Source organism: Saccostrea echinata, unplaced genomic scaffold (genome assembly GCF_033153115.1).
Source record: "Saccostrea echinata isolate AGI-Se365-2 ecotype Australia unplaced genomic scaffold, CSIRO_AGI_Sech_v1 ptg000054l, whole genome shotgun sequence".
NCBI lineage: Eukaryota > Metazoa > Mollusca > Bivalvia > Ostreida > Ostreidae > Saccostrea > Saccostrea echinata.
The window spans coordinates 61,972,527-61,997,695 of NW_026889803.1; the positions used below are offsets into that span (position 1 = coordinate 61,972,527).

General features: G+C 33.8%; 2 protein-coding genes and 2 long non-coding RNA genes across 5 annotated transcripts in view; 2 read left to right on the forward strand and 2 right to left on the reverse strand.

The window, feature by feature from the left end:
* The window catches only part of LOC133171528 (uncharacterized), a 213,946-nt gene extending 207,807 nt beyond the window's left edge, over window positions 1–6,139 (reverse strand). The window contains exon 1 of the long non-coding RNA XR_009718814.1: window positions 5,941–6,139. This is a non-coding gene — a long non-coding RNA (uncharacterized LOC133171528). The remainder of the gene's footprint in view (window positions 1–5,940) is intronic.
* LOC133171527 (protein MTO1 homolog, mitochondrial-like) overlaps window positions 1–25,169 on the forward strand; it is a 49,235-nt gene that overhangs the window by 4,712 nt on the left and 19,354 nt on the right. Inside the window, exons 5-7 of the mRNA XM_061306290.1 lie at window positions 5,608–5,784; window positions 9,021–9,133; window positions 10,732–10,844. Of these exons, the coding sequence (XP_061162274.1) occupies window positions 5,608–5,784; window positions 9,021–9,133; window positions 10,732–10,844 (403 nt within the window). The remainder of the gene's footprint in view (window positions 1–5,607; window positions 5,785–9,020; window positions 9,134–10,731; window positions 10,845–25,169) is intronic.
* Window positions 121–1,136, forward strand: LOC133206219 (uncharacterized). Its single transcript, XR_009723720.1, has 3 exons — window positions 121–183; window positions 453–506; window positions 1,073–1,136. It is a non-coding gene; the product is annotated as an uncharacterized LOC133206219 (long non-coding RNA).
* Window positions 13,270–24,268, reverse strand: LOC133205940 (alpha-1A adrenergic receptor-like). 2 transcript variants are annotated; one of them, XM_061341835.1, is made up of 2 exons: window positions 24,174–24,268; window positions 13,270–14,742 (listed from the first exon to the last, which is right to left on the reverse strand). In XM_061341835.1, exon 2 carries the CDS (start codon window positions 14,716–14,718, stop codon window positions 13,360–13,362), a length of 1,359 nt encoding a protein of 452 aa, XP_061197819.1. In that variant the 5' UTR covers window positions 14,719–14,742; window positions 24,174–24,268; the 3' UTR covers window positions 13,270–13,359. The 2 variants fall into 2 exon arrangements, with proteins under 2 accessions (XP_061197819.1, XP_061197820.1); XM_061341836.1 differs by lacking the exon at window positions 24,174–24,268 and adding an exon at window positions 21,490–21,818.

Genomic DNA, 25,169 nt, shown 5'->3' on the forward strand with positions numbered 1-25,169 from the left:
TTGTAAATAATTGTATCTATTTTTTAATGCATGTTCATGATCATTCACAGCACTTACTTTTATTATTTTATAGCTGAAGAACTCGATTTGCACAGCGCCGGCATATAATCATCAAGTTTTATGAAATGTCCTAATATGTAGATGTAGATGCTAAGTCATTCAGTCACCTAGCTTGTGAGAATGGTGAGAGCCTGCTCAAATTATCATTCAGCACAAATAAACTAACATTGTTTTTATTAATTAATGTTTTATAGCGTAAGATTTTTTTTATTGAGCAAGTAACAAGAGGTTTATATTCTTAATTCCTTAATAATGCATAACAATTATAACTTTTGACAGGTAATCTAAACATGCTAAATGCTACATGCATAATCATTTTACATTTTATTTAAGTATAAATATTAAAAATGACTATACTCTATGACATAAAATCATGCATGCATTATTTACAGGAATGCTCACAAAAAGGACAAGAGCGAGAGAGCTGTATGGAAATTTACACAAAGGTAAGATTTTTTAATCATTTACCTAATCAGTAAAATCAAAAGAATTGAAATTATGTGTTTATCAATGTTAGCCAGGCATTGAGAAAAGTTATTATGAACCTTAGACTCCACTCTTTCAAATATATTTTAGTTATTTTAAGAAGTTGCTTTTAACTTGTTTCCTATGTCAGTTCTCTGTCCTGTTCACAAGTTTTTACCTACGCCTTGTCAATGTCATTCATCATATTCTTACACAAACCTATAACCTTAGTCGCAGATATAAATTTCCAGAAATAAAGAAGTACATGTATACATGTACTAATATATTATCTTACTCAATTCTGAATTGTTGAGGCATGGAAGTTACATGTATTTATAACAGTTTATTTAATATTTTCTTAATTTTTCAAAAATAAAGTATATGTACATGTACATGTATTTGCACGTTTGAAGCCTAGAACAAATGTATTCTATATATTCACTTTATGTTATTTGCTTTGTCTATATTTTTGTTACATTGTAAATTAACCAATGTGCATTTAAAGCAATTACATATGCCTATAAATTCGTCTTTTCATCTTTTCAAGGGTCAGTTAACGGAGTAAGCTGATATGGAGGATAATATATCAAAGGCAGCATAGGCGTCCAAACTCATGTTCAAGGTGCTTTTAATCAGAAGCTTAAGAGACAAAAGACGAGCCATTGACAAGGCAAAACTGAATGTTTTATATGGTATATAAATTATATTTACTAATGTACTTTTTTTCATACCTTAACTTTATTTGCTGAATGTTTTTAAGGGTACATAGTTTATATAATTTACAATGTTCTCTCTCATATTCAAGGTTAATTTACTTAGACACAATCATGTCTCTTTATTTTTTTTTAATTTCACAACTTCCATTAGTTTAAAAAGAAATCAATCCTAATCTGAACAAAAAATTACAAGATAATAAATTCCTATTCTACAGTATTAAACTGATCTGCCAGGTTGAAAGAACCAATTGTCTTATATAGCTTTAGTTTATTATTTGTCATATATTTATACATGAGATAGATATACATCTTTATGGTAATCTTTTCTTTCAGAAATTGAGCAAGAAAAGTTTGAAGTGTCTTTGGGAATGATCAACATCAAACTTGCTGAGCTTTTGAAGCCGTCGTACCAAAAGTGAATCCATTCGTGACACCAATTATCTGACCACCCTCTAACAGAACCAGTGAGGAAGTGATTCTAGCCAATACTTCAGAAGTTTAGGACCCTCAATAATTAGGATCTTGGGGCATGTTGGAGAAAAAAATAGCATGTGTTGATTTTCTGGGATCTTTCAAATATAGTTGTGTAGTAGATATTTGTGTACTTAATACATATGTTTGTCACTCTAGTCATTAACTTTGTATGGTAAATGTATATGGACCACTGGAAGATCATTGTAACTGTATACAAATGTTGCAAATATACCCTGTTAAGGCTTTAGTGACCTTTCCCAAGGTCATTCAATGAAGCAAAAGGTCATAATTAATGTTTTTTTTAAAATCTATTTTGTTTTATTATTAAAAAATGTCATATGTTTGAGATTACTCTAGGTACAAAGGATTTTCTTTAACCAAAAGTCATTTGTTTCTCATGCAGACCGTAATTTACTACATGTACATGCATGTATATTATAATAATTCTCATTAATTAAACCAAGGTGATCATCCAGTAATGATATTTTTCTGTGGATTTTTAACATTGTTTAAATAATCTTTGATGTAAAATACTTTCATTGATAATACTTTTTAAAATTTGTGCTTTCATTATACATAGAAGTGTGTATGCAATATTTGTCCCCAAACACATTGTAAAGCAAAAATGATTTTTTATTTTGAAAATATAGATTTGATTTATGAAAAATTGTGATGTAGTCATTTTTTTTTTGTAATTATTTGGCCCTTAAATTATTTTGATTATTCCAGTTTTTGTATTTTCCTGGAATTCCTTGGATTTCCGTGGAATTCCATAGATTTCCAAATATCCTGGAATTCCATGGATTTCCAGCTATTTCCGCAAATTTCTATTCTGGCATTGTTCCGCTCTTTTCCAGGCTAGATTTGAAATTCCATACCATTCCAAAAAAGTTCCGTCCCAATACTCTCGAGAATTCCTCGGAATTCCATGGAACACTTTTTCCATGGAATTCCACGGAATTTGTTATGGAATTCCACGGATCTTACGGAAAATCTACATTAGGGCTTCCGGACGATATTTTTTGGGAACCGATTTTTTCCACGTTATTCTGTCTCATTAATCCGGAAATTCGCGTTCCGGATCCGGACGGTCAATTTCTACTACAAAACGTAAAATTTCATTGAAAAATGACTCGTTTATCCGGACGGTAATTTTTCGAGGAACGACTTTTCACACCTTTCTTGCAGTAGTGATAATTATTGTAAAAACATTGTCCGTGGAGTCAGTTTGAAGGCGGTTACCTGTGACCTCTAAACAATAGCGTCTATAATTAGCGTGCGTTTACCTCAGACAAAACACATGTCTTTTATATTATAAAGCCCGAAGAATTTAGCTTATACTGTGCATTAATTAAATTGCTAACGGTATATAAATTTATTAGAATTTTGGAGAGTTGTAAATAAAATTTGTTACTGAATAATAAATCACGAGATTTCGTTGTGGTATCGTGTTGCGTAAGTTTATCAAAATACGATCGTACATTATTTGAAACGTGTTTTTTTTTTTCTTTTCACAATTTATTATTAAACATAATTCAAGAAAATATATTTCTATTAATGCACTAAGAAATACGTAACTGGCGTTAGTTATAAATGCCGATCACGTCTTTTCAAGATATATAACTTAAGAGTTTATAGAAAATGTATTGATTATCCTGAATATGGCTTGTGTTTATGTTGAATGTTTGCAATACGTACACTGATTACAGTATTTAGTTACTTACTTCCCTATGTAGTGAATATACGCTGTTAGTCATTTGAACATTCTCAATGGTGATAATGAAAAGTTCTACTTAATATGAGCTTGAATAAATAAAAAAAAATGTGCCGAAATAAAACAGTAGCAGATCTAAATTTGGTCAGCCCATGTAACTACACGTCAAATAGAAGGCGAGTAAAGTTTCCAGTGTTAGAAAAGGAAGTCTCAACATAAAACTGCCTATCCATTTTTCATCGTGTAAATTACATTTTATTTTTTTATTTTTTAAATTTTGATTATTTCTTTTAAAACTATAACAATAAAATCAATAAGTCAAGGTAAAATAAAGGTGTTTTCTTTGCCTTCACATTTGATACCACTATGTTCATGAGTACATGCTTTAAGAGGGTACGTCTTTTAAGAAGTGATTCACTTATCCGGACGATTCATTTATCCGGACGATTTCGTTGGGAACGGAGGCGTCCGGATTAACGAGGCGCCACTGTATATATATATACATGTATATATAGGATCTCCCATGATTTATAGTTAGATATGATTTTTATCCATCAAGTTGTGTGCTATTTTATCCCCGAGCCTTGGTGAAGGGATAAAAAACACACGAGTTGGATAAAAAATCATATCTAACTACAAATCATGGGAGATTCTTTTTATTCCATGTTTTATATATCACTATCAATATTTTACACAGTTTTTATTTTGGAATTCACTTTATTTTACTTCATCACTTTCACACAAAACCCATTATGATATCACAGCAGTGGGATATGAAAAAAATATCCACTGAGTGATATCCACAGGATAAAGGGGTAACATGGGATAAAACTATGTCTACTTATTAACGTCTCTGTAATTGAGAAATAACAAATTATGTCTTTGCATTGCTTATGTTAATTCAACACTGTGGTGGTTCAGTATGACACAGAATTACTGAGTAATATCAGAAGGCAAACGTTATCAAAGAATCACATGTTTTGAAACTTCATTGCTTAAACTCTATGTCAGATAGATAATACATAAAAATTTACGCTTTTTTGTAATTGTTATGAGAAAACAGTGTTTGCTTAGCCTTAATTAATCTAATCCACTTAAATGTTACTGTATCCAAGATGGACTTTCAATTTTGGGTATTTTTCTGTGTCGTATATAGGTGAAATAATGAGCACATATACACATATTTCTTGAAATTTCACTTGTTTCTAGTTCTAATTTTCCATGTTTTGTTACCAAGGCAGTATGACAAATAATTGCGTTCCATTCATACAAATGTTTTAACAAATTGTGGGTTTTTTTCACTAAATGTCATATTTCACTAACTGGCATATTTTCAAAACAATTATAGAACACTTTTTGAAAAAAATTGTAAAAGATTTTAAAAGAAGAACTAAACATTAATTGGTTTCATTACTGACTCTCTACTGCTATTCACTAACATTCTGATACCCTGAAAGTTTTGTTTCATGCTTTTAAGACCTCATGTTTGTGAATAGATAGTTATACAAAAATTGTAACTTAAACAGCATCAACCGAATTTTTCAGCAAGTCAGAATAATACTTATTAGATTGTTTGTGACTGTCTGCAAAAACATATTGCCTTGCAGTCTATGAGATTGATCAACCTGATATATTTTTGTAGATAGTCACTAACAAACCTAATAAGTGTTTTGTTGAGGACCAGTAATAGTTAACAATCCTGTGGATCATTTCAATTAAAGGATTTTTAACCGGTCTCTCCTTCAATCTTCACTAATCATTTTGTTGTTTACTGATAATGTCACTGAAAGGGGTGCTACTCTAACTTTAATAGCAGCACTGCCAAAGAGGTAAGGATGTGAATACATGTAATGTTTATAAGTTTCTTCTAAAAGCAAAAAATAATGCTACATAATGCAAATTTTTTATGTTAATATGGATGACATAACATTGTTTTAACTGCCATTCTGCCATCTATATTTTGTTACTCACCATCTATAGAAATGTAGATGGCAGGGACATGACATCCATTACCCAATGACAGAGGGTCATTCTAGTCTGAGGCATTAGAGCAAAGACAAATATTTTGAATTGTAGTTTATGTATTAGCTCTGCTTATTTATATTAAATTGTTGAAGTTTCAGGTTTTAGTGCTGCAATATTTTATCGTGAATGAGAACATCTATCCCTTTTTTTCAGAATCTGGTGAGAGAATTCATGGAGGTTCAGTGGTTTTAACTGCTGGGACCTTCCTAAGGGGGATGATTCAGATTGGTTTGGAACAGTTCCCTGCTGGTAGAATGGGAGACCAGCCAGCCATAGGCCTGGCCAAAAGTTTGGAGGAGGCAGGCTTTACTCTTGCTAGGCTTAAAACAGGTACAAGTCCCACGGCATTAGATTTTTACTATTTGTTTTCATGTGATCTTTTTATTAGCTCACCTGAGCTGAAAGCTCAAGTGAGCTTTTCTGATCACATTTTGTCCGGCGTCCGTCTGTCTGTCCGTCTGTCCGTCTGTCTGTCTGTCTGTAAACTTTTCACATTTTCGACTTCTTCTCAAGAACCACTGGGCCAATTTCAACCAAACTTGCCACAAAGTATCCTTGGGTAAAGGGGATTCAAGTTTGTTCAAATGAAGGGCCACGCCCTCTTTCAAGGGGAGATAATTAGGAATTACTGAAAAAATAATGGCATCATTTAAAAATCTTCTTCTCAAGAACCATAGGGCCAGGAAAGATGAAACTCATGTGGAAGCATCCTTAGGTAGTGTACATTCAAGTTTGTTCAAATCATGACCCCCGGGGGTAGGGTGGGGCTGCAATGGAGGATCAAAGTTTTACATAGAAATATATAGGAAAAATCTTTAAAAATCTTCTTCTCAAGAACAGCAAAGCCATGATGAGTCATATTTATATGGAAGCATCCTGAGGTAGTGTAGATTCAAGTTTGTTCAAATCATGACCCCCGGGGTAGGGTGGGGCCACAATGGAGGATCAAAGTTTTACATAGAAATATATAGGAAAAATCTTTAAAAATCTTCTTCTCAAGAACAGCAAAGCCATGATGAGTCATATTTATATGGAAGCATCCTGAGGTAGTGTTGATTCAAATTTGTTCAAATCATGACCCCCGGGGGTAGGGCAAGGCCACAATGGAGGATCAAAGTTTTACATAGAAATATATAGGAAAAATCTTTAAAAATCTTCTTCTCAAGAACAGCAAAGCCATGATTGGTCATATTTATATGGAAGCATCCTCAGGTAGTGTAGATTCAAGTTTGTTCAAATCATGACCCCCGGGGGTAGGGCGGGGCCGCAATGGAGGATCAAAGTTTTACATAGAAATATATAGGAAAAATCTTTAAAAATCTTCTTCTCAAGAACAGCAAAGCCATGATAAGTCATATTTATATGGAAGCAATCTCAGGTAGTGTAGATTCAAGTTTGTTCAAATCATGACCCCCGGGGGTAGGGCGGGGCCACAATGGAGGATCAAAGTTTTACATAGAAATATATAGGAAAAATCTTTAAAAATCTTCTTCTCAAGAACAGCAAAGCCATGATGAGTCATATTTATATGGAAGCATCCTGAGGTAGTGTTGATTCAAATTTGTTCAAATCATGACCCCCGGGGGTAGGGCGAGGCCACAATGGAGGATCAAAGTTTTACATAGAAATATATAGGAAAAATCTTTAAAAATCTTCTTCTCAAGAACAGCAAAGCCATGATTGGTCATATTTATATGGAAGCATCCTCAGGTAGTGTAGATTCAAGTTTGTTCAAATCTTGACCCCCGGGGGTAGGGCGGGGCCGCAATGGAGGATCAAAGTTTTACATAGAAATATATAGGAAAAATCTTTAAAAATCTTCTTCTCAAGAACAGCAAAGCCATGATGAGTCATATTTATATGGAAGCAATCTCAGGTAGTGTAGATTAAAGTTTGTTCAAACCATGGCCCCCGGGGGTAGGGCGGGGCTGCAATGGAGGATCAAAGTTTTACATAGAAATATATAGGAAAAATCTTTAAAAATCTTCTTCTCAAGAACAGCAAAGCCATGATGAGTCATATTTAAATGGAAGCATCCTGAGGTAGTGTAGATTCAAGTTTGTTCAAATCATGACCCCCGGGGGGTAGGGCGGTGCCACAATGGAGGATCAAAGTTTTACATAGAAATATATAGGAAAAATCTTTAAAAATCTTCTTCTCAAGAACAGCAAAGCCATGATGAGTCATATTTATATGGAAGCATCCTCAGGTAGTGTAGATTCAAATTTGTTCAAATCATGACCCCCAGGGGTAGGGCGGGGCCACAATGGAGGATCAAAGTTTTACATAGAAATATATAGGAAAAATCTTTAAAAATCTTCTTCTCAAGAACAGCAAAGCCATGATGAGTCATATTTATATGGAAGCATCCTGAGGTAGTGTAGATTCAAGTTTGTTCAAATCATGACCCCCGGGGGTAGGGCGGGGCCACAATGGAGGATCAAAGTTTTACATAGAAATATATAGGAAAAATCTTTAAAAATCTTCTTCTCAAGAACAGCAAAGCCATGATGAGTCATATTTATATGGAAGCATCCTGAGGTAGTGTAGATTCAAGTTTGTTCAAATCATGACCCCCAGGGGTAGGGCGGGGCCACAATGGAGGATCAAAGTTTTACATAGAAATATATAGGAAAAATCTTTAAAAATCTTCTTCTCAAGAACAGCAAAGCCATGATGAGTCATATTTATATGGAAGCATCCTCAGGTAGTGTAGATTCAAATTTGTTCAAATCTTGACCCCCAGGGGTAGGGCGGGGCCACAATGGAGGATCAAAGTTTTACATAGAAATATATAGGAAAAATCTTTAAAAATCTTCTTCTCAAGAATAGCAAAGCCATGATGAGTCATATTTATATGGAAGCATCCTGAGGTAGTGTAGATTCAAGTTTGTTCAAACCATGACCCCTGGGGGTAGGGTGGGGCCACAATGGGGGATCAAAGTTTTACATAGAAATATAAAGGAAAATATCTTCTTCTGAAGAACTGCAAACCATGATTAGTCATTTTGATATGGAAGCATCCTCAGGTAGTGTAGATTCAATTTTGTTCAAATGATGACCCCAAGGGGTAGGGTGGGGCCCAATGGGGGAAGGAAAGTTTTACATAAGAACATATAGAAAAAAATATTTCTTCTCAAGAACAGAAAAGCTATGTTTAGTCATATTGATATGGAAGCATCCTCAGGTAGTGTAGATTCAAGTTTGTTCAAATGATGACCCCTGGGATAGGGAGGAGCCACAATGAGGGATCAAATTTTTACAAAGGAATATATGGGAATTTTTTTAAAAAAATCTTCTTAAGTACAACAAAGCCATTTGTTATATTGACATGGAAGCATCATCAGGTAGTTTAAAATTCAAGCCCCCCCCCCCCGTCTTTTCAATACTGAACTGATTGTGCTTTTGCCTAGCCAATGTGCTCAGGTGAGCGATGTGGCCCATGGGCGTCTTGTTTGTATTGTAAGGAAAGTTCTTTGATTTCTACCCACTTGTTCCAATTGTCAATAATGCATATTGATTAAGAAAACAATCGTAATGTACAATTAGATTTTTCTCATCAATAGGAACTCCGCCTCGTTTGGAGAGGAAGTCAGTAGATTTCAGTAAGACAGCTATACATATGGCTGATAGTATTCCTCATCCCTTTAGTTACCTCAATACAGATGTTTGGATCAAGGTATGACAGAATTCATTCTTATATTGAGTTAACATTCAAGAATTGATAAACAGTATTACCCAATACTTTGCTAGAGGGTATTTAGAGAGCTTCTTTGCCAACCCACCATTTTCAGTGACAGTTATTTTACATCAGATTAAAATATAAAATACCTCTCTGCAAAAACAGGATCAGACCTGAATAGCTGAAGTATTTATCACCTGTGCTATTATTCTACTCAGAAACTATGAAATAGTGTGAATCTAAATGTTCATATTTTACTAAATAAAATCTACTAAGAGTTGTCTCTCTTTGTGCTTTATAGCTTTGCTGTGGTCTAATTGTTTCTTCTGGTACCAGGGTAAATCTTTCCCCATATTTCTAGGAAATCTGTTCTGTATTTTTCAAGAATCCTGTGTACATACAGAAGGACAGCTAGGCACACTGAAAAACACCATCCCCATCCAATCAGAGGGTTCAACATTTAGTAGTGTTTTTAGCTCCCCTGAGCTAAGAGTACTGTATTTTCCTATTTTCAACTTCTTCTCAAGAACTACTTTAAAAAATCAACTGAAATTGCCTGGTAGGATTCAATTTTCTTAAGAACTTTGTCTGTTTCAAGGAGAAATGGTGCAGAAATAGTGATTTTTTTGTTTAAAAAATCTTGTTTTTAAGATCTTCTAGACTAGAGAGAACAAAATTGAATTGAAAGAGTGTGGATTCCAATCCAATTCAAATTATTTTCCTCCCGTCTTCCAGGGTAAGTGTGGACCACAATAGGGGATCAAAGTTTTAGTTTTACAAAACATATACAAGGAAATGTATAAAATTGTTCTTCTTTAACCTATCTAGCAGCCCATGGACCATTAGTTACAAGTAAAATCTCATTTCCATTACCCTTGGCTCAATGATAATGACATTTTTTATCAAAAATAACTTGTGCAACGGCCTTGGTTAAGACAGACAGTCAAAGTCTGGCAAATCTTTATTTTATTATTATTTTTTTTGGTAGTCCATGATCTCTGTATGCAAACTTAATTTTCTTGAACCCCACATTGCTTAGGTGTCAGTGATATAAAAATGCCTTTTGGTATGTACAGATACAGTGTTCCTGCACATTACTGAAGATAATAGTTAAGACTGATTCATCTGTTCACTGGTATAAATTATGGCTTTAATGATAATGATTTTCAAAAGAAATCTGAATGATAATTTGAATCCAAAAAAAAATTCAGCATATTTTGCGATGAAAAATTTGACAGAAATTGCCTTATAAAATGACAAGCTTTTAAGGGAATAGAAGTCATTAATCCAGTGAGAGTTATCTCTCTTGTTGGATGGTCAGTGAACAATTTAAAATGCTAACTTATTCAGCATTCTGACTAACATTCTCTTGTATCCAGTTACATTACTAATATACATTTGAACTTTGTTATCTCAAACACAAATATCTCAAATACCAGGGATATGTCAAAGTGAGTTAGAAGTCTCTATGTTTTTTAACCTCATTATCTTGAATCCTCTGATATCGAGACATCTCGGAGTTTAATCTCAGTCCTGTCGAGTTCGAGATAGAAGATTTGACTGCATGTATTAGTATTACATATTTAATTTTTAAGCCTGAAGACCAGATGAATTGTCACATGACCCACACTAACGAGGAGGTAGATAAAATTGTCATGGAAACTATGCATCTTAACAGACATGTGCGAGAGGAAGTCAAGGGCCCAAGGTAAGTAACTCTGACATTCAGCAAGCCATGACATCAATCTATCCCGCAGTCAGCAGTAACCATGATGACATAATGCATCTACATGTCTGCAGTTTTTTTTATATTCTATACCCTTTCTTTGATGGCATACAGATCTGTATTCAGTGTACTGGACTTGTATCTGTAGATCATCAATCAGGGCAAAGTGGTACTCCATCTCAGTAGTGGTTTTTTTGTACTTATGCCTGTGCTATTAGTCACGATTTGTTGTAGGTGGTAATTCATTAGATAAAAGGCTATCAGTTTACAGGTAATGTGTGTTCTGCTGCCCCATTTCTCATTGTACTCTTAGACAGAGGTTTCCCCACCACTGATTAATTGCCGTCTATTTAAACAAAGTACAAGAAGGTGAATACAACAGAATTACGACAACAAACAGGCAGTCTATAATACATCTACGTAAAATCTAGTGTGTAGATAATAGCTTATCGATGATGAAGATAAAGATCAAAATTTAATGTAGACGTTATTTTACTCTTACTTTCTCTATAACTTTTTAGGATGTACGTATATTGTTTATGTAAGAATACTTTTACTTGGAAGTCTTAACCAATGGAGAAGTCTTAAGTTTAGGTACTGATTATTTTTTATTTGATCTAATAGACTTCATTTTTTGGCAGCTTAATCTTCCTGATGAAGTAGACTATTTGGAAAGCATCTTGTCTTTGGTACGATTCTTGTTGCGTTTAATGTTGATGGTTTAATTCATGTGTCTGTAGGCATTGTGAGGAAGATTTATCAAATCCTTTGTAGGTTGATTGCTATACGAATTCTGTGAATGGTAACTCTCTAGACGTACTGATAGAAATATTGAATTTATGCTAAAATGTCTTGACATGCAATCACTCTTCCAAAATATATTGCCTGCTCTCTTCAAAAAACTTCTTATTTCAAGGAATATTTTTTTTATATATGTATGAGAGTTTCTGCACATATACCAAAGATGAAAACGTATCTAACAGCATTATAAATCACTTACTATTACATAATTCGTGTAATTCTGTGCATGTTTATGTGGGTGTAAAGAAAAACGTAAGATAAATAGAGAGCTCCAGGAAGTTTGCATTGTGTGTTTAAAGAGGTAGAAACATTGAGACTTGAGTCCATAAAGAAATGGCAGTGTATTAGGGGAAATCTAGGAACAAAAACTCATTCGCTCAAAATACTGAAAGTAAACAAATGATTGTGGGAAAGGAGGGTCCAAAACTGGTAAAAAAAAAACCCCTAAAACCCATGTATCTTGTAGCCCTAGCCTGATTGTATAAGGCTATAACATCAATACAACGTGGGATAATGCACTTATGGCAGAAACATTAAACCTCTGCAAAGATTTGTTTTGGAGATTTCTGATTAAAAATATTTGTGTGGGTTTCACAGAAATTTATAGAGAAAAAACAATTTACTCCAGTTATTACAGCTAAATGTCATAATGACAATAAGAAAGGACGGTAAAATATGTGTTTCTTCTTATGTGGTCTTCTTCACAGAGCTGTTTAATGTTTTAACTGAGAGAGGATAGCGATTCACAGCAGCTTTATATAAATCACTGATACTGATAGAAGACAGATTATTAATCATTTGAGAATTCTGAAATCAGTGTCTGAATGTGAATATAAATCAAGAAAATGTTGTATTCAAATGGCTGTCTAAGCTGTATACATCACAGATTGGGTATAGGCCAGGATAAAACACTTTCACTGAAAGTTCCCTAATTCAGTCTCTAACAAAGCAATGGAAAAAATTGGTACTTTGGTTTTAAAGAAAAATTGATTTGAACTAAGACTTGTTGTACAAGGGACACATCTGAATGTTATAAATCATGTAAATGAAGGGATTTATGTATTTCTTAGGAGTAGGTATGTAAATGATAGCTCTGCATTAAGATTGAACCACTGTTCACACGCCAGAATCACATAGTTGTACAGTTCAATTTACTTAAAAGCAAGGTTATGTAAGAAGGCATTTAATGGACGTTTTGTGGCCAAAAATAAGGCTCCCATTTGCCCAATCAATAACAGAAAGGAATCGACTGCCATTTTACAATTTTGCTGATTAAGAAATTGCTCATTTGAATTTGGCAAAAATTTATCCAGACTGATTGCAGAAAATCGGAATGAAGAAAGGTCATTGTAAGACCCTATAAAGACATCCAATTGGTTCTGCTGATCTTCAGATAATTTAGATAGGTTTTGATTAACAATAACCTTGGTCTTAGTTACATATGTATATTTTTCACTAATGCAAATATTGTCAAGTACCCAGTACTCATTTATATATTGTGGATATTGTCTTAAAGTTTTATGGACAGACCATAAATGCTTAAGCATAAGATTCCAAGATAATTTTGGCTATGTTGGTGACATAAGAATAAAACTGTACTAAAAGATTCAACCAGTGAATAACTTTAATATCTAAATAAATATACATGTTATATCAGTAGAACGATAGACCAGCAGTTTATAATCTTAAAACAGATTTAACATGAGATACGAAAGTCTCCGCGGATTTGTGGGTTACTGGAAGTGTGGGCTTCAGCTCGACTCATAAGCAAGCTGGATGTGTTGTCTGAGTTTGACTCAGGGGTGGCCTCGTGGCTTGGCCGAGATCTATACGTGCTTCGAGAGCTTAGAGCACTAATACAGTCATCCATGTTAATACTGTTGGTATCCTCAATACCAGTTTGACCTTGACCTGGGGTAAACTCACTTTGACTTTGACCTTCACCTTCTTCATCATGCTGATCTTGGTGGTTGATTTCAGCTTGTGTCGTTAACCATTCAGCTAAGGCAGCCAGATTTTGTTGTCGGTAACGATCACAGTAGATGTATTTTGCCAAAATGTCAATGTGTCTATCAAAGCAAATGTAAAGTATGGGCTGAATTGTGCCCTGTGTCCAGGCAATGAAACTAAAGGCTTGGTACATCTTTGGTCGTTGTTTGAATTCCGAGTCAACAAGTATGAGCAAAAACAAAGGATACCAACACAAAACAAATGCAATTGTGCTGAGCACAAACATTTTAGCACGTTGACTTGAGTCTTGAATCATGCTGCGGATATTGCATGTAGAATTGAGTGGATTGTCTGTGATTGTGATGGATGAACGGACCAGCATGGAGACACGATTAGGATGGTTAAGCTGAATCTCTTTATACAGCTTACAGATAAAGTGGATTACGAACAATACAGCCAGCGTAATGATGATAATCCACATCACATGGGCCACATAGCCTGTCTGCTTTCCTAACACAAAAGAACAACTGCCAATCTGAGGATGGAAATCAAAGTATCCTCCAATTAAAGTCGGTCCTAGATGTAAAATTGTACTAGCAATATACACAAGTATAATGCCAAAAATAACACAACACAGAGAACCATGGGAATTTCCACCAATGTTCACCTCTCCAAAAGTGTAGGCTTCGGTACATACCATAGCCACCATATTAAAGATGGAGGCTGTAATAATAAGCACATAAGATGCTCCAAAAAAGTCGCAGTCAGAGGGTTTAATTTGTGTTATCAGATTGTTGGCTATTGGAATGCAGTAAGCAGCTTTTAGACTGTCCAAAAAACAGGCATGAACCAGAAAAGCACTAGTCAGTTTTCTCATAGTCCGTCTGATGAAAATAAAGATGGCCACTAGAATGTTGAGAAGGAGTCCAAGAACAGCCACAAAGTACAAATAATACGCTTCCTGATGGTATGTCTGTAGTTTGGGGACATGGTTGTGGTCCCCCTTGAGGAAAGCTGGTTCCCGCTGCTCGATTTTGCCAATGGAATTGCCAACAACAATCTGCTGAAAGCTGTGGTTGTACACGGACCTCTCCATCGCATTCATTCATTCCGAGGAAAAATCCAAGATCTGCAAAAAATAGGAACAAAAAATTACAGAAAATCATTACTGATAATCAAATAAAAAAGGAAACAAACATACTTTACTGCATGAATACTGAGTAGTGGTAGAACATTTTCAGATATTGTTGTGGTACTAACATTGCTAATCAATACCAAGACTACCATTGAGGTGTATAAGATAAACACAGTACTACAATGACAAGAGGACTAAAACAAATTGACTGGCTTCTCCAATACTGCGTTGTAATTCCCTGTGATAGCTCACAGGAAGGGCAGCCCTTGTAACAGCACAAAAATTTATTTAAAATATTGATTTTGGGTCTGATTTTATCAATACTCAACTGGCTCTATTTATTAAAGATTTGTATTCAGACCACACATACGAAGAAAAACATTATGTATTTATTTGCTCTAATCCAAAATGCAAATATTGCAAGAGGAACCATTGTGGTTTCTGAACGGAATATTATACTTAATTCTTGTTCAATGAATATTCTTCATTCAGTTGTCAAGTACAATTGTCCAGGAGTCTGACTAGCTCTTGGTTAATCAGGACATTTGAACTGAGAGAACACAATTGATCAGATTTTGTCATTGTAGTCTGCAGGCAATCTTGTTACTCATTCAGTCACATTTTTCCCAGGAAGTCTTAGTAATGGCCAGATTGTCATTGTAAGATCAGCTTAAGCATGACAGTCCAGAAAAAAGTTTTAAATCTGTTGTTTACAGGGTATCACAGGAAAGTTAATATGTTAACTTAAGATCAAACGTTTACAGATTTACTGCACAAGTTATAAAATAAATCAACACATATATTTTATATTTATGCAGCTTATATACGTACACACAAAAGCAATACATTATGAATGAAAAGATTAAGTGATTTCACATACATGTATTATGTATAATGTCCCCTCTCTTGCAGAATTTGAATTCAGTTTTGTTTGGAGAATGTTTTCTCAATAATAATATTTTTGAAGTTTTATCAAATTAAACATTTTCTTTTAATTATTATTTAAAATTAATTTCCAAAACCCATCAAGGTTTATGTTTTAGAAGACAAAATTATTGTAGTTTTTAATTCCAATCCCAAAAACTTAAGGTCTGATGACACTTTGCTCGAATATCTGTTTTGTATATCTTCGTAATATACAACAAATTAATTACAATTACCATTGTCTTGTGAATTTTAGACTGTTTTCAAAATGTCTATGTAGATAAAGGCACCAAAAACTTGTGAAATGCAATGCTAGTGATTTCCAATAGGGTTATACAGTAAATAACATCCTCTGGTATCTTGCACAAATGCCTGGTAAGGTACCTTAATTTTTTGTGAAGAAACTTGTAAAAGTAGCAATACTTCAATGAGAAATTCTTGGAAAAAATTATATATTATTGAGGAACGTGTCATCTGACCTTAAAACATCTTTTCTTTAATTTGAATGGTTTTGTTTACTCTTGATCTTGTATAAACATGTATAAACATGCAGTTCCACAGAGAAAAATTGGAGAAAAAATATTAAGTAAGGAAAAGTGTGAGGAAGACTTTTTTTATTCAAAATTTCATTTTAAAATTTTATATACTGATTACAGTAATGCCAAACATTGGGTTCCAGACAACATATTGAATGACAACTCACCAAATGGTATAATTCACCGAAAGTCAACTAATCAAATGTAAAACTCACCGATACAACAAGTCATAAAAGACAAGTCGTGGATGACAACAATTCTTTTGATGTATTTTATCACTTTCACCCAAAACATGTCTGAGGATTGATTTTTTATCCCCCCCCCCCCTAAAATGGCCATGGACATATATTTTTACCCTGTTCCATCATTCTTTCATTCTATTATCATTGACTTTCCTTTCATTATCTCGGCAACAGTTGCACACATTCAACTCAAATTTGACATATAGATACGTCATAGGAATATGCAGGCCTGACAAGTTCGAATTTGGTCATGGTCCGATAATTTTTGACATAGTTATCCCTCTTGAACTTAGAAAAAAATAAGAAATTTTCAGTTTCCACTCTAACTTTTGAAGGGATGTATGTATAATGTTGAAATTGTATACAAGGTATTTTAATAGAAAATACAGGTCGAGTTCGAATTTGGTCATGGTCCAATGATTTTTGACAGAGTTATTCCTCTTGAACTTAGAAAAAAATAAGAAATTTTTAATTTCTGCTCTCTAACTTTTGTAGGGATGTATGTATAAGGTTGAAATTGCATATGTAGGTATTTTACCAGAAAATACAGGTCAGGTTCCAATATTCAATATTGGAACATTGAATATTTTGTTCAGTGAGTTAACAAAAATCTTGTCAATTATAATTATTTTTTATCAGTTTCGATGAGTGTCTGAGATGTCCATTCCATGATTTGGGTTAACTATGAGTTGTCTTTTGATGAGTTGATATAGACCCCCATTCCCCCAAACATTGACAAGTAAGAATGCATACATTACTCTGTCCATAGTTTGGTCTGAACAGAGATTTAGAACAGTCTGAAATGCAAGGGTGGAGATGAAATTGAAAGTTCTGTATTGCTATCTTAATAAGTTGGAAACTGTTGAAGAACCTGATTTTGATAAACATATAAATGTAAGACAATAAGGTAAACGATTGACTAATGATTGACTTGTATTCATGGAATTACAGATATTCAGACATTTGCTGTTAGGAAGCAATTATAAGCTAGTTTCCATTAACTTGTGTGTTTGATTGTGTTTTCTTTCCATCAGCAATATGACTGGGTATCTCTGCAGAAGAATCTCTAATGTATGATGACAAGGGCATTTCAGTTCAATTATTGATTCTAATTGGCTGTTAGCTGTAACCACTGTTTGCTTAATACTGTAACAATGTTCCTGAAAGAGCACATCAAAGAGATTGGAAAATCTTTGATGTCAGGTGTCTAATTCCGCTTTTTAGCAAACAGAATTTTGATTAACCTTGAGTATAAAAGATGAAACATATGAAACAAGAAAAATAGCATGTATCGTGATCTATCAAAAATATTATCCTGAGGAATCTTTTTTTGATCAGACAGAGGTTACTTTTAGTTAAAAGCAGAGGTCGTCATGGGTCAGGGTTCAAAGTCATGCATGGAAAGATCATCAAAGCTTTAAGGGTATTAGTGAGAGGGACTGAGTCTGTCCTGTGTTTTCATAGATCATAGAATCAGATGTTTGGGTGTGTGGAATATGTTCATCATCCATGATGAACTACAAGTCTTATAAGAAACATGTGGGTACCATCATTAAATTAAACCTGACCTTGCTACCACATTTAAAGACAATCATCACAACAGAGATGTATACATGTACATTGGCAGAGACTTAGGAATCAATGGCACTGTCACATAATATTTATACCCTTACCAATAAATTTGAAAAGGGATGGGGCTTATATAGGAATCTCAATATATGTATGTCTGTGTCCATCTGTCTGCCTCTGTCACCTTGCTTTTGATGAATCCTGTCTGGGGGCTGTAAATTTGTATTTGAGGAACATTAGCAGCTCATTAAAATGTTCCATATTACCAAAGAGAGTGTCCTTGTCTGATCCATGGTCATAAAAACAACATCCAGGTCACAAAATTTTGAAGGGCAAAATTCTTGACCAGGCCATGATTTTATGATTAAGAAATGTTAGATCATCTTCATTTGCATAAATGTTGTGTATGAAATAGGCTTTTTTATGACCATGGTTAGTGTCATTTGGACAAGGTCCCAGGCTTCAGGCCCTGGCAGTTTTACAAAAGAACCTACAACTAAAACCAAGAATTTGAGAGGTTTCTAACATCATGCCCATCAAACAACCTTTTTAATCTGAACATCTAAATAATATAAAATATCTTTCATTTTTATGTAAAGAAGAAATTACCGGTAGATAAATGTAAAACTTTTTTGGTCTTAGGCATGATTGAGTCCTTTTGTAAAGTGGACCCATAGAAGTGTTTTAAAACTCTTGTCTGCTCTATATATATAATGTTCATTAATTTAAAAAGCTCATACTTCTTAAAAATGTTGCTGATACCTTAGTCACATTAAAGCCAATGGTCAGGCAACCAAATTTTTCTGATATTTTTGGCTGGAAAAAAGTGATCGGCCAACACAGTACCAGGTGATACAGAGCAGTCACATCAATTCCTAGGAACACCAATGACTTTTAAAGTTTAAATATTTTAGGTAAGTAATCATCACCATGCAATCACTGATCACTGAATTGCAGTTTGATTTTAACCATTGGCCTACATTTTGGAAAACTCAATACATGTACCTAAACTGACGAACGACTTAATAAACTGTCTGCCAATGGTTGGACAATGATCAAGAGTTGGTCAACAGACAATTCAATAACTGCTTTAAATGATGAAATCAGCCACCAATGCAGGAAAAATTATGACTTGGCCCAACGGAAACTCAAATTTGGTTTGCTAACGACAAAAAAGGTAAAAATCAGGCAAGACAACTGCTGACTGTCATAAAAAAAATCCCATTTTTGCCTCTAAACTGTCCGCTTTTGGCCATTTTTAGGTCACATGAGTCACTCAGGTGACCTATTGCTATCTGTTTTCATCCTTCGTTGTCCATCGTGCATTAACATTTGAACATTTTCAGCTTCTTCTCTGAAACCGCTCAACCAATTTCAACCAATTTTGGCATATAGCATCTATGGGTGAAAGGAAACAAATATTGTGAATTTCATGGTCCCTGTCCCCTGGGGCCTGAGGAGTGGGGCTTAAACCACCAAAATTAATGCAATCTTTAAAAATCTTATTCTTTACTCCTGAACATCAAGCAGTCAAACTTTTGGCATGATTGTAATGAGCATTGAACCCCCTACCAAAATTTTGAAATTCATGACCCCAGGGTCAGGGGTTCTGGAGCTAAGGTGGGGCTATATAGATCATATAGTGAAAATGCATTAATTCTTTGAAAATCTTCTTCTCTGCTCCTGGGTATTAATTAATCAAACTAAGTGGATGGTTATGATGCACAAGGATGTTTTTTTTCCAAAATTGTGAAATTCATGGCCCCTGGGTCAGGGGTTCTGGTGTTTGGATGGGGCTCTATTGATTATATAGTGAAAATGCATTAATTCTTTGAAAATGTTCTTCTCTGCTCCTGGGTATTATTTAAACAAAGTAAGTGGCTGGTTACTTTGTTTGGGGAACATAATTAAGTGGACCATTTAGGGTTACAGAAAAATAGTCATTAGAAGTTCAGATTTTAAGAGAATGGCTTTATAAAAATGTTTGCTTCATACATTCTAACTTGTGCAATCTGTAATTTTATTGATTGATTTTTGGAAGATATAATAACTTTATTAAAAGTTTGAGCAGTTTTTTGCTTATAGCCATAAGTATTAAATAATTACTTTTGTTATACCTCTAAAAATAAATTCCTATATAAATCATTACTTAAAATGTCTAACATTTCTTATGTTTTACTGAGCGGTCATAAAAAAATCGATGTTTGACCACAGAGCAAGATATTGGACCTGTGGACGAGATATTGGACGGCTTACGTCACACTGTGGGTGGGATCAACAATCTTTGCATTCATAGGTATGGAAACCAGCAAAAGATACATGTACAACAAAAAAAAATAATAATAATAAAGAAAGGAATAAAAGGTATAACAAAACATTTATGACATCTGTGTTCTTAGGCAAAATGTGCTTTGTCGATCCCTCGAACCAAACTGTTTGCCTTCGGCCTAACGGCCTCAGGCAAACAGTTTGGTTCTTGGGTCCAACAAAATGCATGTTGCCCTCAAACCCAGTCAATAAATGTATAATGTGATAAATAGCAAGCATATATATGAATAAATTAGGATTGTTCTTAATAATTAAAGCTGGGAAACGGAATTGCAATAATTTACACTCATGATATGTTAGTATTTGTATTTGAACTTTTATGCAAAATGTTCCTATATGCTTTTGGTTAAGTTCCCTTTGACTCAGTCTCAGTTTGTGACTACATGGTTGTGTATTAATTGATGCAGGGTTTTGTACTAAATAAATGTCCTACAAAGCTGTAGTAAAAGAAGGCAATAAAAACATACCAGAAACAACTGTAATATCTTGTAATTAATGTCATTTGATATAATTTGCTTGCTTGTTTGTTGTTCATACTATTTAGATTAATAAGTGTCAAATTATTTCGAAGCAGCCTTAAGAAATATGCTAAATTATTTCCTTGACAGAATTTAGGCAGATTGCATTGTCAGTTCATTGAGAACTGTTTTTTTTTATTTTTCTACGGTTCGCTGTATTGGAGTGGGGGGAAACATTGCTGGCATGCTTGTCTGTGTTAAATGACATACAAACAGCTAAGCTGTCTTCCCAACACTCCAAGGAATTTCAAAACGTCTACCGCCATAATTCTCCTCCTCCAAAGTGTCATAATGAAACCCTCCCGCTGTGTTTGACAGTTTGTAAAAAGCTAATTTGTTCTCAGGATTCCTGGATTCTTTCCTTACACTTTTTTCTACTTCTTATAATCCTTGAGAAGTTTTTAAGAACCATTTTAATGCAGCACTGAACCATTCAATTATCTTGATAATTGATTATGCATGTTAAACAGGTTTCAATATGACAAGTTAGAATTATTTCATATTTACTTTTACATAAATGAAATATTTGCACAGTGGGAAAAATATATTTTTTAAATTAATTTAAACTTCAAACTTTTTTGTTATTTTTCAATTGGAATAATGGAATATTTTATATGTACTTACATAGAGGGATGTTTGCAATCAATTAGTAATCCCATTTTATAATGATCCATCTCTCCCGAGATACATAACTAAATGTTTTTCACATCATCATGAAGACTTTCTAATCTTCACAGCATAAGTAAATATTGCCTCAGCTTTATGAGATAGTCCAGATGTGCAAATCGGATGATAAATTTCAGAAAGAATTTGGTAGGAAAAAAAATATGTTGTAAAGGGTATTGATACTGTGCCTGCTCGCTACCACATCACAAACTGCTGTCCATTAATTAACCCTCTTTGAGAATTTCGTTACAAACATATACTTTACAGTCGTAGGGTCGAAGAAAAAAGTGGAGAGCAAAAAAAATCAATAACGTGGAAGCTGAACTCTTTTGTGCAAGAAGGCTTAGTGTGTTTGTGCATTTATTTGTACAACCACAGGATAAATTCACAGCAAACGTTGGGATAAATTTACAGCTAGTCTTCACTAGCGATTTCTTAAGGATCACAGGCAGGGACAAGAAAAACAGATAATTGGCAGTTTGTGGAGAGGCTAATTAAGACGCTGGGGCTGAATTTTTAAGAAATATTTAAATATTGTAATAGTGGTAATACAGCTCTACGTAAATAAAATCTTAATTAAACGTTCTGTTTACCCTTCCTGCTTTCTGATAATGGCTGGTGTTGGTTCCTGCTTAATTGTTGAATCTAAGGACAAGTTAGGGAGTTAGCTATCAATAGTATTTTCAATTAAAGAAAAATCTTTTGTCACATTCTTTACCAATTAAATAAGGTAGTGATTCATTAAAGAAATTCAAAGAGATTACTTCATTGTTACCACTTACATATTATTCCAGTTTGTTGATGTAAGTTAAACACTATTATAGTGACTCTACCCTACAGAAATTGATTGAGAAGGCAGTAATTGTATGAAACAGCAGTCCATCCAACTACACTTTCTTAAATATTAGATTGTCATATCCAATATGCTGCATTAGTTATATATTTATCCAAAGCACCCAATTAAATTTGATGTAACTTTTTTGGTGAGCAGAATTCATTTTATGTGTACAGTGTATTGTTAGGATTTGATGTCACAGTGTCATGTGTATGGGGTATCAGTATCTTATTGGTAACTGAGCCCATAGATCATTGTACCCAAATCAATAAGTGAAATCAAGGGAAGCAGTCTCTCTGATTGTTACAATAGATTTCCATTGTAACAGCAGGAGGCTGGCACTGAATGGGACATTGATTTTAGATGGAGTAACCCAGACAAAAGGCAGGCTACCTGATGCTGACGGCTCTTCATAGAGCGGTCACAGCTTGTGGCAGCAGAGGACCCACTCCTCAACTCCAAACAGTGGCCACTCTAGAGATATGTACTCTCATAAGTGGTAATGTCAACTGCATTCCTATCAATTTTAGTTCTGTTTATTTGAAGCAGGGGATAATAAAGACATCATTTATCAGTGTGGTATAGTGCACACAACCTTGAAGTATATATATTTTAATGGAATGTTCTGTTAATATAACATGATTATGATGAAGCAATGAATATAGTTTTCTACTATAGACTCCTGAGCATGATTTGATATACATATAATTGCACTCATTAACCAACTTTAAAAGTCATTGAATTCATCATTTAAAAGGAACAGTTTCTTCTCAAGTCATAAACAATTTTGGTTATTTGGTTAAACATTAATTTAGGAATGAGATAAGTAGTTCTTTAGGTTGTTTTTTTTTTTAATTTTGTTGTTGGAGAACTCATGATGATTGAAAGGTAGTGAGTGCACATACCTGTATGTAATTTTTTTTATTTTGTTGTTGGAGAAGTGTGATTGAAAGTAGTTGGTGAACATGTCTGTAATTTTTTTTTTTAAAAATTAAATGTAAGTGGACTCTTAATGGCTGATTGTTTTTTAATTTTACCTCAAAGATCATTTTTCCCTTTCTATTTGAATAGGTGCTCTCTTGTTCAAACTCATTTGCTCTCAAACTTATCTTTGCTTCTTTAAAAACCTTAAGCATCAGAGTAATTCTGTCCAGTTTAAAGACTGGTATAAATTGAATGAATTTACTTCTGTTTCAGTAATTTAGAAAATGAATAGCTATATGGTGAATTATTCTGCTTGAGAAGGCAATGTGCTGAAGCCTGATCATTCTTCAGAGGGTTATTTTGTCTAAGTACAATAGTTGTTTAAAACTCTAATGGATCGTTCTGGATGGGAGTCAAGAATTCCAGATAGTGTTCAATTATAGTAAAATTGTCATTAAAATCTAATAAAATCATTACATTAATCAAATCAGGCATTATAATCAATTTTTTAACCTTGAAAAAATATGATGTGTTTATAAATTATGATACATTGATTGAAAGTTTGCTGAGCAAAGAAATAGATTGAATTATTTTGGGGAAAAAACTGGAATTCTTGTTTTTTATATATAGTGAATAAAAATTGAATTAAACATTAATTATTACTTATATTGAATATCAACTTCTTTATCATTGCATTTTTGAAAGTTTTTTGACCTTTGAAGTTTGATTCAACTCAAATTGCAGTTCAGAAAAGTATCAGTATGATTGAAATCTCTTTTTAAGTTATTACCTGCAGACTGTCATTTGTATAAGGTTGGATTTCATTTACATAAATGTATATCAGGCAGATAAAATGTGATTGTATAAGGCAGAAAAAACTCACCCTTCTGGATTTTAAACCCCAGTACTGACAATGATCACACCTTCCTTCATATTACTATGTCTATATTCTCTGGTACCATAGAACTCTTAAGAAGTGAATTGTTGGGGCCCTAGTGGGGGGAAATATTACTTTTATAACTCAGTATACCACCTGTAAGCTAAATTGACTGGTAAATTCTACTGATACTCTGAGGGATCGGTGTTATCAAAATGTAATTGCCCATTAAAATTATTATCTTGAGTTCGACATCATGAAGATAACAATGAAAATCCCTTTGGTTGCCTCCATAGAAAATATGTGTATCATTGTACAATGCATATATTCATCACATGCAGAAGATACCAGCTGCTGAAACGAGGCCTTCAGAGGGGGGAATTTGGACATGCAGCACAAACAATAGCTAGACAATCGATGGTATGAATTGCAGTAAATAAACATCTCTGCAGACATTCTCAGCAAGGAAACTATTTACAGATGATTGGTCACGATTTACCCTGTATTTTGTTTGTTTACATGTACATTCTGTCTATTTAGTCTGGAATAAAGGGGAAAAAGTTTAAATGTTCATCCTCATCTTGATATACTTGCATGTAACCTTGAAGACTATTTCCTATTGCCATTGTGTAACAGTATGTAGTGAAGACATTTCTCATTGGTAACTACTTCTTTTGGCACATACATGCATTTAAGAGACATATTTCCTAACTATTCATATGAATTAAACACAGATGAGATCCCCTAATTGTGTCACTTATTTCTCAGCTCTGTATACATAAAATATTCCCAGAACTCTCCCACTGTTTTAAAATGATAAAAGATGTTAATGAAAGATTCTCAGAATTACTTAAATATGCTGAATCTTGTTCTTTTAGAATATATGATGGGTACAGTTTCATTAAGCTTGATTACTTCAATATTGGAACATCACAAATGGTTGATCTGTGTAAAAAATTGCATTTATTTTGATAAAACATAACAGAACAGTAAAAGAGTGTA

Bases quoted from the DNA above. Each gene is read 5' to 3' on its own strand.
- LOC133205940 (XM_061341835.1), bottom strand. From the start codon at position 14,718: ATGAATGCGATGGAGAGGTCCGTGTACAACCACAGCTTTCAGCAGATT.